Consider the following 13,772-nt stretch of genomic DNA (forward strand, 5'->3'; position numbering starts at 1 on the left):
AGGCCTCCTGATATGACTCCAGTGGGGAGGGAGAGAGACACGTTCTCACTGCCAGGGAGGGTGGAAGACCAAGCTTCCCCACAGGACCTTCACTGACACAGTGGGGGTGAGCCTCTTTTTTGGTTGGCAGGGGAAAAGCCCTGCTTTTGTTCACTTAGGGGGGCTGTTGGAGTTCCTCATAATAGCCTGGCAAGGGCGAAAGTCTAGGCTCCCCACTTGGTCTTTGCTGCTGTGGGTGGGGCAGTGCCACAGTCTTGTCTGTGGTGTTTGGCTCAAGTGGTGATTGTATAAAAAGTTCCTGTCTTGCTGTGTTGTCCTTTGCTGGTGCTTTGGCTAGAGGGAACAGGCTTTGGGGGACTTTTCGGGGGGTCTGCTCCCACTGGAACTTCTAGGTTGCCAGCATCTCCATTTCCAAATCTGGGATATGTGAGACAAAAAGAATCCCAGGGAACTCACCACCATGTTGTTCCTTGGGTCCCAATCTCCCTAGATAGTCTGCCTTCTCTCTCTAGCTTTCCAAATCACAGTGTCTAGGCTTTTGGCTTTTCTTAGCAGAAAGAATGGGAAGAAGTGCTTCTAGTTGCTTTTTTTTTTTTTTTAAGATGCAATATTTTCTTACATCATGTGAAGGATATTAGCGACACTTACTTTGAAGCTTTCTTCCCATTTGCTGCATTAACCATATCTCCTTGGGTTCATCTTATTGTTGTCATTTAGTTTAGCTTTTTAATTTGGTGGTTCTCTTTCTTGATGTTGGTTTTCCTCCTAATTGCTGATTATTGGTTATCCATTCGCATTTGTGCTCACAGATCCTTGTTTGGTTGTGGTGGTTGTCAGGCCTGATGGCAGCAGTCTGTCTATCATGTGGGAAGGGGAGGGATCTGCTGCTGGATAATGTCACTTCTGACAGGGTGGTAGGTGGACTCCCTCTGCCCCAGGAGGCACTGTCCCACCTCTCTGGCCGCAGGGCCCTCTTGCACTGCTTTGGTGTTTGAATAAACACCAAAAGTGCTGCTCCTGGCTCTCAGCCTAAAGGAGGAGGCAGCCAACCTGCGTCTTCCTTAGCTCCTCCCACCCATGCCTATCCAGGGGCTCCTCCTGTCCTTATACACCAGGCCCTGAGATGTCAGGCACTTCTGGAATTGCTCCTGCTGGCTGATCCTATCTGCTTGCTATCTGGCCACCATTCCTCGAAAGATCTCATCTTCTGATCTTGCTTTCCAGGGCTGTTCCTGATTTGCTTTTTTCTTCTCTTTTTCATGTTATTTCTGAGGATTTGGGCCCTGAGGAGAGGTAGACAGAGCACTCAGTTTTCTGTCATGGTCCAAACTCCTTAATGTTTTTCTTGTGATGATAGTAGCAGCTCTCCCTGCTTGCTTTTGGCATCTCATGCTTAGAACAATCCTGAGTTGGAGTTATGACAGCCATTTCATACCCGGGGAAAGTGATAATCAGAGAGGTGACTTACCACGCCTAGACTCACACAGCTGCAAGGAGGCAGAGCCCAGATGTGAACTCAGGCCTGCTGACTTGAAGCCTGGTTTGTCCCTTTGCCGTGGTGCCTCTCTAACGCTGGGACATAGCGGTGACCAAATGAGGACAGCTGCCACCAAGCCCTATGAGCAGAAACAGAAGCAAAGAGGAAGGTTCCATGGTGTGCATATATGTTCTTTTCCTTGACCAAATTCGAATTCCTTCCAAACGTGATTCTGACCTTGTTTCTCTTTCTTAGCCTAAAGTATAATAAACCAGGCTTTTCAACCTTCGTCTGATAATGGCAATAACACAGGAGAGCAGAGACAAAGGATAGTGGTCACTATTCCCATCTCTTCTCCCTCAACCTTTTGTTTTGATAGCCCATTGATAGTAAGCTGTCATTTGCTGTGGGCCCCAGGTGAGCTTTGCACAGACTTCTCCCCTTTCCAAACCAGTGTTAAAACTGGGCAGACCCTTGTGTTTCTTCTTATGATTGCAAGACACCTTTCAGCAACAGGCATCAGAAAGCTGAAAAATAGAGGTTTATTACTGACAACCCGGAAATGACACAGCGAAAGGTCATAGGTACAGAGAGAGAGAGTAATTGCCCAGCTGGGGGCTGGGTGGGGGGGACTCTGCCTTCATTGGGCGTGAGGGTGGGGACCTAGAGTTTCATGGGCTCACTCTATCAGTGAATTGAAAACATGAGAGTGGGAATTTCAAGTGCTGGGGAGAGAAAAGACAAGTGGCCCAAATGGTCCCTTATCAAAATCAACAGAGATCTCTAAAACAAAGGAGCCTCGGTGGGGGAAAGTGGTCTGGCCCTTTATCTACTGTGGCTCGCAATTTGTTTATTCGAGATAGATAGTCTTTGAAGCCGGATGCCTCTTAAGCATTAAAGCTTAACCAGGCACTTGCATTACAAAAAAAAAAAAAAAAAAAAAAAAAAAAAACAAACCCCAAACCAATGAACATCAACGAGAAAACCTGTCAGAGCTTTATAGTACACCTTTCTTTACTTTCTATTTTTTTCTTTTTTTTTAATTTAAATTCAATTAGCCAACGTATAGTACATCATTAATTTCTGATGTAGTGTTTGTTCAATGATTCATCAGTTGCGCATAACACCCAGGGCTCATCACTTAAAAAAAAATGCCAGCCCTATGCATCATTTCCCTCTTTCTTGTTGCGGGTGATGCTCCGTCCCTCTTAGCCCTCCTGCTTCCCGTGGGCATCAGTGGTGGGCGGCTCTCAGACTTGGCTGCCAGGAGCTCAGCAGCAACAGCAGCTCACCTACAAGATTTCGCTCCATGGGATGGAGCCTTTCCTCCTGTCCTCAGAGGCGTAAAGGCCCCTCCCAGACTGTGGGCAGAGGGTCCGAGCCTGGTCACCGCATCAGGTCTTCTTGGTGGGCGGGGTGGGGGGGGACCTCCCAGCATCCTTTGCGGGCAGGTGAGTGAAGCCCCGCCCCTTTAGCTTTCAGAGGTGCCTCGCTTTGGGCAAGCTTCCCACCCGTGCAGATGCTTAACAAGATTCAGATATTTTCCCCGAGGCAGGACGAGTGTCACCTGGGACACAGCGTGTTTGGTACATCCCATCGTCCTTCCAGAAGTGGGGAAACACCAATGGCCTGCGAGGCAGGTCCCAAAAGGCTGCTCCGGAGCGGGCAGCAGGGGGGAGCAGGGCAGCTGGAGGCTGTGAGGTCTCCCCACCTCGGGCCTGGCAGATACTTAGAAACAGAAAAGCTCCCCAGCTCAAGCCTCAAGAAGTCCGTGCATCTTTTCAGCCTGTGTTTACTCTGGTTCTGGGAAGGAAAAGTAAAAGAGCAAGAGCCAAATTTCCTTTGGTGTTTTTGTTCCATATTTTGATTGGGGAACTGAATCATGTTTTTCCTTTTCATAAACATGAAAATGTTAAGTACATAACAGCTAAATTAATCCGGGCTCATAAATTAGTTAATTATGTTAATTCAGAGTCACAGAATTCTCAGTCTCATTAGCATTTCCATTAAGCAGTTTAGGCTTGTGAGCCTTTTTAAGAGGACAGTTTAAGCTACAGATGAATCTTCAAAGGCTCCAAGTAGATGTTCAACTGCAGGAGGATTTAAAATGCATTGGGGAGGTGTGGGGGGATTTAATGAATGTGGGCAGCTACTACTTAGGAGCTGTGCTCTCAGGGAGCTGGGGTCCCCCCCTCGCTACTCCTCACCCCTACATTGTCATCAAAGGCCCCTGCCTGCTGGATCTGAGCCTCCCTAGGCTAAGCAGGAGCCATGGGAAGGAGAAGATAGACAAGAACCAGCCATAGCTACCTCACCCCTGTGTCTCCTGGGCAGCCATGCTCTCCCAAGCGACCCCTAGAGGACAGATAAGACTGGCTCTTGAATGCCCTGGGGTGCACCATCTGGGCTCCCGAGATTGCCCTCACAAAGGCTGAATGAGGAGTAGCTGCTTCCGGGGACATATGAGAAAGACAGACAGGGAGAGGGAGTGTTCAAGTCTAAGGGACGGGCTGAGCCTCAGGCGGCCTTTGTTCGTGGCAGTGTGAATGTCTTACTTTTACTGTCTTCAGAGGCCAGCTCGGGACACGTGCTCCCTTACTCAGCCAAAGGTGCACATCCCGTCGGGGTCCCTTGCTGTCCCCACATGCAGAGTGGATATATGGGTGCCCCATCTGGCTCAGAAGCATGCTGTCATGTCCAGTGTCCCAGGCCGCCAACCGTCCCTGAATCACTTTGTGCACCCCGGGTAATCCAGTTTTGTTCTCTGGCCCCTCCTCCCTGGTCAGGAGACCAAGAGAGCCCTTCTAGATTTCAAATCTCAAGAGAGTGACGGAGTCTCTTCTAGTTTTTACCTTCTTCGAAAAATCAACAGAACCTGATTATGAAAGAGTAACCCGTTTGAAGCTATAGCTTTCGTTATTATTTAGGCCTAGTGAGGCCAACAGATCAGGAGACAATGGCCATCGAACAGAGTTTGTGACTCATATTTCCCAAGAGGAGAGAACACTCCAAGCCATGGAGGCCAGGAGAGCAAGCACCAGGACTGGTCAGGAGGCAGAGGGAGCAAAGGAAGTTGTGGGCTGAAGCCTTTCTAGTGGTTTCTGCTGGAAGGAGTGGGCATGGCAGAGTAAGCAGGGTTAGTATTGCTTTGTTTGAATAATTTCAGTGGGCTCTGGGGCTGAGGGGCTGTCCTTAGTTGTGTGGTACCTGGCTGTGGGTGATCAGGCCAGGTGGAGGGTGGCCCAGGGCGCCAAGAGCTTCTTAAAGGAGGTGGCTGGAGGCGTGGGCTCTGGATTGATTCGTTGGTACATGGAAGACATGCCTCCTGGGAGAGTTCTTTACTATTTTGAGGAATTGGCCTGCCCAATCTAAATGCCCTGGGGTATAAGGGTTAGCAGTCCCTCCAGAATCAACAAGGCCCCAAAAAGTCAAAGCATCAGAATCACAGAAAATAAAAGACATGGTCAATGCAGGACCCTTGCTGCCATGGGCCTCATCCCATTGACCCTGGGCTCTACGCTAGGACATGCCCAGGGGTTTACTGGTATACCACTGGTGTACAGCTGCCTTTCCACTCTGGAAGGAGATGACCTGGTTCCACCAGGAGATCAAGAACAGAGCAGGAGACCAAGAGAGACTTGGCTTGGTCTTCAACCAATGGTCGCTATGCGTTTCATGTCACAATGTGGATGTAGACGTACCTTGACAACTCAGCAGACCGCAGCTCCCTGGAGTCGGTAGAACAAGGCTGTCACGTGTGGGCACAGAGACTGGAGAGCGCTGTTACGGTCTTAGGCAATAAGTGGAGTTGACAGAAACCTTTTAGATGTGTAACATTTCTAAACAACTGTTGAAACCTCACTTGGCCCAGAATGGCTGCTGGTAGAACAGAATGTACTGTAGTCTTAGTGGAAAAAAACCCAAAAAACAAAACAACCCCCCCCCAAAAAAAAAAACAAAAAAAACCAAAAACAAACAAACAAAAAGAAACCCAAAACCAATTCTCTGTGGATTTACTAAAATAAACTCAGGATTAATGAGCAAAATGTGTTGGGGAGGCCTACTTATCACACTCAGGAAGCTACAATCTAATTTTACTTGCTGCTGTTCATTGCTCTTGCATTGCCGTTCATTCGCTGAAGGCAAAATACATTACTTTTCAATAAACAAAAGTGGGCCCAGCGTGTCCTGCTCCCCTGCCTTCCTCTAGACATTGACAACCTGGGCTGATAACTGACTTCTTGTATTGAGGGGTGTGTGTGTGTGTGTGTGTGTGTGTGTGTGTTCGTTCTTCTCCTTGCTTCCCCCTTTTATTTAGCTCACTAACAGAAACTTACTTTCTCTCAATTCTGGAGGCTAGAAGTCCAAGATCAAGGTGTTGGCAGGTTGGGTTTCTTTTGAGGCGTCTCTCCTTGGCTTGCAGACGGCTGCTTCTCGCTGTGTCCTCCCACAGTCATCACTTGGTCTGTGTGTTGTCTGCTTCTGAATTTCCTCTTCTTACAAGGATACCAGTCATCTTGGATTCAGGCCCACCCAGATGGCCTCATTTTCCCGTAAAGACCTCTTTAAAGACCTTATCTCCAAATCCAGTCACACCGACCTTGCCATGCCTTTTAACATTGAGGATTTCCTCAGAAAGTTCAGGGGCGATGCTGTGTCTCGTGCTGCTTTACAGGGTCAACTGCACGTCGACAGGCCTGTAATTTGGAAAGTTGCACTGTAAATCAGTAGTGGGGGAGGGGAGGAAGGACAGGTCGCTGAAAAAAGGGCTGCTGGTTGTGCACATTCGACCCAGAGACCTGTAAAATCATTCATTTCAGCAAGTTCTCCAGGGCATGTAAAATATTGTCGGGTCCAGGGAGTTTTATAGGAGCGCCCATGTGGTTTAAAGTGAGGCGAGCCTGTGGGGTTCACTCCTGGATGCAGCTTCTATGCACCCCAGAGCTGCCTGCTGGGGGATTGAGCCCCCAGAGCGCTCTGAGCTGTTCACCCAGACACAGACTCGTCTGATGCTGAAAAGCACCATCTTCCTTCTCTTCTGTGCTCCTCCCACAGACTGGTTCTCAGAGGGGACAGTCAGGCACCGGTTTGTCCTGCCACCGTGAGCGAGCCAACCGCCCAGAGCTCATTTGCCAAACAAATGACTGGCCCCATTTTTTTTTTTTTGTACCTGCCCATTTGCGGTAAATGGGTCTTTCTTTTTTCATTAGAGAAATGATGACTGTTTTTCTTCGATTTGGTGTTTCCAGAGAACCATTCACATTTAAAGCTATTATTGGAACAGCAGGTTTCCACTGAAAATATTTACCTTTTCTTTGTTGGCAACTTGTCAGTGTTGGGGGAAAATAGATGCTTCATTAAAATCTAAATACATTATGCTTTCTTCCTCACACATCAGTCACTCTTCTGAGATGAAAAGCATCATGTGAGGTGTTGAGAAATTATTCTGGTCGTCTGTTTTTACATATTTTTGATGTCTTCTGACATCTTCTTGTTTAAAAGTAGGCACTGAACACTGAGCAATGTGTAGAAATGTTGAATCCCTATATTGTACACCTGAAGTGAATATAATACTGTACGCTCATTGTACTGGAATTTTTTTTTTTAAGTAGGCATTCCCACACCTATGATTTGCATGGAAAAGTCTAGAATAGCAGGTTATATTTTGGCTCTAGAACATCAAAACTGATTCGGTTGCCTATGTGACTGGCAGGGTCTTCCCCTGCCCTGGCAAGCCCATTGCGGAATATAAGGGTACATAGAAAAAGGCTACCATTTCTCCAACAGCACCAGGTGCTATGGCCTCAACATATATACTTAATCCTCTCAACTACTTTGCCAGGTGCATGTTGTGAAAGACAAGGGCTCAGAGAGTTTGAGATCCTGCCCCACGGTTAGACAGAGCTGAGATCCCACCCCAGGATTCTCTGACCCCTGTTCCCTTTCCCCCCACCGTGAGTTGCTCTTTATCTTGCCAGAGGCCACACCTTTGCTACACCACATGGCCAAGGTCCTGTAATGGTTATGGCCCCTCTCTTTGGGCTGATGGCTGAGCGAGCACCTGGGCCCAGTGTCCCTGACATAGAGGGAAGCCCTAGGCTCACAGACCAGTGACTGAAGAGAGATAACATTTCAGATGACCCTGATTCCTTCTGTCCACCCAGAAATCAGAAAAGAGGAGGTGCACTGAGCTGATGTGACAGCCCTACCTATGAAAGGGAGAAAGGACCCCCACGAGAGATGCCAATGAACTCCGGCAAGTTTGGCCACCATTATAACTCTCTTGATCTTCAAAGGGAAGATGTTCTTACGCTATTGAAATTAAGGATCTCTGTCTATCAAAAGGTGCCATCAACAAAGTGAGAAGACAAGGCATCAACTAGGAGAAGATATTTATAATGTGTATAACCAACAGAGGATTAATTCCCGATACCAGCAAAACTTAGCCATATATAATCTAAGCAAGCATACAATTGTATTAAAATACTAGTTTTTAAAAGGCAATGAAAAGAATCATCCAGAATTCTGAGCAGTTTCCTCTGTAAGGGGCAGGGCATGGGTAGAGACCCCAGGGGGTCATGTTTTTATTTGCATTGAATTGAAGGTTTATGGGTGTCAATTATTTTTTTTAGATTTTATCACTAACGTGTATGTAACATACGATCCTTCATACGTATCAAAGAGTCTATGTTTTTAAGATAAAGGTAAAAAGTAATTAGTTATCGTTAACCACCCCTGGAAACTGGTGTCTTTACTCCCATTTTTACAGATGGGGAAACTGAGATTCAGTGGGTTCACACTAGCCACCAACACGCACATTGGGTGCTTACGGCCAGGCACCTTACCTGAATCATCTTTTTTAGTTTTTCTGGCACCTCTGTAGATACAATAACTTTCATCGTCACGACCTATAGGAAATGGAGGCCTGGTGGGCATGAGGTAAACTCCCAGAGTCACTACTTGGTGGTCACGGCAGGGCTGTCACCTGTGGCATGCCCCATCACCCTCCTGCCAGCTCCAAGGCACAGTGTGGGTGAGAGCTCTGTTCCACGGGCCTCTCCTTGGGAGTAGTGACGAGGCGTCCATATATACTTGCCATGGGGTGCCATCTTAGTGCCTGAACAGGGGCCGTCTTAAGCCAGGCAGCTGAGGTCCTATCTGTGTCAGCTTGGGCTGCCACGACAAAATCCCACGGACCAGGAGCTTAAACAACAAATAGTTATTTCTCACAGTTCTGGAGGCTGGACAGTCCAAGATCCCCTGTGAGGGCCCACTTTGTGGCTCACAGATGGCTACCTTCTCTGTGCCCTCACACGTGGAGACAGACAGAAGAAGCAAGCCCTCTGCTGACTCTTCTTATAACAGGCACTAAGCCCATCTCGGGGGCACCCTCATGACCTCGTCTAAACCTAATTACCTCCTAAAAATCCTACCTTCATCACACTGAGAGTTGGGGTTTCAACATGTGAATTTGGAGGGGACAGAAACATTCAATCCATCACAGGTAGTAAAGAGAGGAAGGGAAATAGATGGGGAGCCGGAAGATAGAATAGACAGTGTTGAAGTTAAAATTTATTTCTACTTCTCATTTTTAAGGCCTTCTGGCCATAAAGAGATGGTGCTCCCAACGACTCCAACACCACCTCTCTCACCACCTGTGCCCGATTGGCCAACACTCCCAAAAGGCTCTCGGCACTGTCACTGAACTCCTGATGTCTCCCAAACCTCAATCTCACTGTTGTTTTGCTATAAATTTCTCTGACACGGATTTTGAGTACGATTTCCAGACTTTCAGAGCAGGAGTTTCCAGTCTGCTTGTAGTGTCCCACCTAAGTGGAAGGCCAAGATGGCGCACCTTTGAGCGGCCCTCCCTCCTCCTACGACCCCAGGTGTCCTACTCAGCCTCCCAGGGATCCTGTCCAGGGCCTCTGACCTTTTCTCTCTCAGCTCACAACTGGGCAGATGTTAAGGGCAACCTGAACTTTCAAATCCGGGCTGCATGAATTGATAGGATAGAAGAATTTACTGTATTTAAATCATCTTCACGGGCCCTGTCAGTAGGAAGTCTCTCACCCCAGTTTATGAAGTGCTTTTAGTTGTTCGTCTACAATCCATGGGTTCCTGGGTGAGAGATTAGGTATCATTTGCAATTTATGTGCTCGGGATCTCTACCTCTCAACCATCCATCAAAAGTGACAGCAGAGGGTTTCCACAATTACAGGGTAAAGGGGCGGGACAGGAAGATTTAATTTACATAAAACATCTGTCCCTGAGCACCTGGGGAGGATATCCCCTCAAAGAGTCTCCTTCTCATGGTTCTTCCTCCCTGGGCCCCGTACCATCTCTTCATCCTGGGGAAAAGCCACTGTTCTGTCTTTTAAAATCATTTGTATTCAGAGTTTCTATTTTTGGTGTACCCGCCGTATGCAAACGAAGATTCTGGGATGTGGCATGAATAGATCCAGTCCAGGCTGGGGGAGCTGGGGGGCCTCTCTGCTTGGTGAGGCGGAGCTCAGGGAAAGTGCTGCCTGGGCTGGGGTGCAGGGGAGGGGAAGCTGCAACCACTTACAATCGCGTCTTAGAAGAGTCTTTAATGGTGCAGGGAAATGTTCTGTATGAAGTTCTGTGGTTAAAAAAAAGAACTTGGAGAGAAAGTACGTGCTGGGGCCAAAGAAAAGTACTGGAAGAAAATAACCAAAATATTATCACTAGTTATTTCTCTATTTTCCAAACTTTCTGCAAAGAGCATATGTGATGCTTATAATCAGAAAAAGTCCTCTTTTCTGTTATGTCTTAAATAGCTCAAGATTTAAAATTCATTGGCACGGCCACCACACACATGGAGCCGGGCCTGGTGGAGGAGGGGCTCCTGGGGGCCTCTGATCAGGGTGGCTGTGGGGACCGAGCTGTCACCTAGAGCGCTGTTCCGGGGTCGGATGGCCCCGGTTTTCTGAGTCTCCCAAAAGGTCCGATTTTATATATCTCCTAGTGTCCAGGCAGGACGGGCTGGTGGCTGTCATTTCTCCTGCTTCCCAGCCACGTGCCAGCATCACTGAGACCCCCTCTCTGGGCGAGGCCCGGGGACACCCCACCTGCTAGATGCAGAGTGTGATCAGTAATGGAGGCAAATGCTGGGCACGGGGAGGGCGGCCGAGGACATCGGCACTGGGAGAGGCTCGTGGCTCCCTCCCTCTCCTTCTGTGGTGCTCTTGAGGAAGGGTATGCCCCACCACCTAAAGACCCCTCTGGGAAACACAAACCTGAACACACACTGAGAAGTAAGCGGCCTGCTCCTCGAGACGCCAGGGTGTGGCCCTCTGTCTTCCAGATTAAAAACTCCTAGTTATAAATCAGAGATGGGAGTAATTTTTTAAAAAACAGAAATAAGAAAGAGAAATAAACTGTTGACAGCAGGGAAAGTTGAAAATGACTCCAGAGTTCTATTATAGAAATAATCATCGTAATCATTCTATTATGTTCCACTTTTAAATACCGGAGTGACAGCGTGCTACCAAGGAAATGGTTTAAATCCTATCTTTTCCAGACAGTTCTGTTTCCTCTGTTGCTGTCCTGTGCTGGGGACGCCACAGCGTGGCCCCAGATGTCATTTGAATTCCATCACATTGGCCAGCACAGGACGGGAAGAGAGGTTTTCCAGAATGAGGCTGGAAGATTCCTGAGCTGGGGGGGTTGTTGCTATCTGGCCGTTCCCCAGCACGCGCTGGGTCCCCTGCGCCCCGGGGTCACAGTCTGTGCAGCCCCGAGAAGTGCAGAGCAAGCGAGCCCGGGGCCTCGTTGTGTGCTTTCAGGCATCCGCATGCTGGATGGCGACGTGACGGATGTGGTTGAAGCCAAGTCGCTGGGCATCAGACCCAACTACATCGACATTTACAGCGCCAGCTGGGGGCCAGATGACGACGGGAAGACGGTGGACGGGCCTGGCCGACTGGCTAAGCAGGCCTTCGAGTATGGCATTAAAAAGGTGTGAGTCGTCCGGGGCTACGGTGGACCTCGCCAGGGTGGGGGGAATAGTAAAAAAAGTATTTTAGCAATTAAAAATTAGAGTGACACAGGCCAGAGCCCCAGAAATGGGGCTGGGAAGGTCCTGCCCTGCCACCACCAGTGTGAGGGAGACGTCATTTCGGGGCCCAGGGGAGTGGCTCTCTACCAATCAGAGCAGAAGGATTTCACCTTGTCACAGAGTGACTATTCCAGCAAGTGCCCGCTGGTCACCCACCAGACCCAGGACCCTGTGCCTTGAAGCCTGACGGCCCCCAGCTGAGGGGTGTGGGCAGGTGGGCCGTAGGGGTCGTAGTCTAACTACCTGGCCTGTTCCTTGAACTGTGTAGGTGGAAGGGGTGTCCTGGGCCTCAGTCCACCTGCCCACAGCCATGGAGCTTTTGTGTCTATCACGGAGTGTGCACTAATCCGGCACCGCCACCCCCTCCCACTTTCCCGTCCAGCCCCCACCCCCCAGGCAGGAAGTCTCGGCCTTGTTGCCCTCCCTGCCAGCACACAGCCTAACATGTTGAGGATTTCTTGGATAGAGCCTCACCAGGGACCAAACAGAGCAAACATCCAAGCACAGGTTCTCCGCTGACCGGTGGAGGGGAGCAGAGGAGGCTGGCAGGCTTCTTCTCCACCGGCCAGGAGGGCCACCCACAGTCACTCTGTGATCATTAGTCCTGGATCCCTGGGAGTCAGACATGCAGGGGGAGGGGGACTGGGACCTGGAGATGACCCAGTTCTTATAAGCCAGCTGGTGAGGCAGATTTCTGGGCGAGGACAGCTTCCTGGAGCAGACAGATGGAGCTGCGGTCAGTGTCCGGGTGGCCCTGGGCGGCCCAACAGGGCCCAGCCCAGAGTACAAGGTATGGCCTGGTGATGCTGCTGGGGGGGTTGGGCAGGAAGTCCAAGCATCCCTGGGCCAGCATTCATACTTCCGACTTCTCCTGTGGGAGGCGGGACAGTAGGGCTGCAAAGGGCCAGGGGCGGGGTGGGGGGGATTTCAGGTCCCTTTTATTATTTATGCTTTAAAACGTTTTTTTAAAAGTCCTTATTTTATTATAACCCATGCGCCATGATTAAAATGTGATTAATAAGCAGTTAATGAACAAATCAAGTATTATGAGAGGATTCTATGAAAAGCAGCCTTTCTATGTCTCCCCTGCCCATCCCCTCGTTCCACCCTGTAGAGGAGCAGTTTTTTTTTTTTTTAACTCTTTTCATTTTTTTCTTTCTTCTAAATAATATGAGTTGATTGCTTTTCTGGATATATTGAGTTTGGTCATTTTCTATGACCTTTTTATAGGGTTTGCGTATTTATCTCTTAGCATGTCCCCAACCTGGCATTTGACCTCGAGGTCAGGCTTGGGACACCACCCCGCTTCCTTTGTCCCCCATGACTCTAAGGAAATGCAAAGGCTGCTTCCTTCAGGTGGCTGAGCCCCTGAGCTGTGCCAGGTGCTGGCCCACGGATGCTGGAAGGTTCAGGTGTGACCAGGTCAGCTGCTGCCTCCAAGGGGCTGCTAAGTAAAACTCTCTTTTCCTCCCAGTGCTCGGCTCCCACCAGCCACTAGACCACATGGATCTCACTCTTGATGGCAAGCGGAACATCCTGAAAGTTAAGCTTCCATTTAAGCCGTAAATTAGAGATCGCATTTTCTGTGTGGAGGATATTGCTTGGAACAGTGTTAATTCTAAACACTTGTCATTCTATAGATGATTTGGACAGATCTGGGGTCTCAGGACAGGGCCCTCCACTTCCTGGAGAGGTCAATGATCGTGTTCAAATGATGGTTGGGTATCTCAGCTTCACTTAGCTTTGTGTCGCCTGAGCCCGTGCAGGACTTTGGAAAGTCTGGAGCCGCAGAGAGGGGCTCTTTGCATTCCGGATTCTGAGTAGTGTCGGCTTTATCAGGCTGTCAGCAGAGTGAGGAAGTTGCAGAGGGGACCGTGTGGCTCCCCGTCATTCTTGTCACAGTTTCTTGAAATACTGAGGTCATTCCATTTTTTTCCTAGTCATTCTGAAGTAAAATATATCATATAGGGAGCCTTAAATCATAGCTGTCTGAAGTCGTCGCTGAAAATCCTCCTAGAAATTTGATGATCTCAAACCAGACCACATTCCCCCCATCTGTTTTTCCTCCTCGATGCCCCATTTGTCAGCTAGGGTCTCTTTTCTGTCAAGTCTGACTTCATCTCTGGTAGATGATGTGGTTTGGTGGTAGGAGACTTCAGAGGCCGTCATTTGGCTTAGAGATGTGCCTGATGTCGGTCCTTAGGAAGCTTTACC

The 13,772-nt window shown here is 48.9% G+C and overlaps 1 protein-coding gene across 2 annotated transcripts in view; it reads left to right on the forward strand.

Moving 5' to 3' along the window:
* The window catches only part of PCSK6 (proprotein convertase subtilisin/kexin type 6), a 179,913-nt gene that overhangs the window by 84,511 nt on the left and 81,630 nt on the right, over window positions 1–13,772 (forward strand). For both annotated transcript variants that reach the window (XM_040642686.1, XM_040642687.1), the window contains exon 7: window positions 11,287–11,459. In XM_040642686.1, coding sequence (XP_040498620.1) covers window positions 11,287–11,459 — 173 coding nt within the window. The remainder of the gene's footprint in view (window positions 1–11,286; window positions 11,460–13,772) is intronic.

Source organism: Ursus maritimus, unplaced genomic scaffold (genome assembly GCF_017311325.1).
Source record: "Ursus maritimus isolate PB19 unplaced genomic scaffold, ASM1731132v1 scaffold_27, whole genome shotgun sequence".
NCBI lineage: Eukaryota > Metazoa > Chordata > Mammalia > Carnivora > Ursidae > Ursus > Ursus maritimus.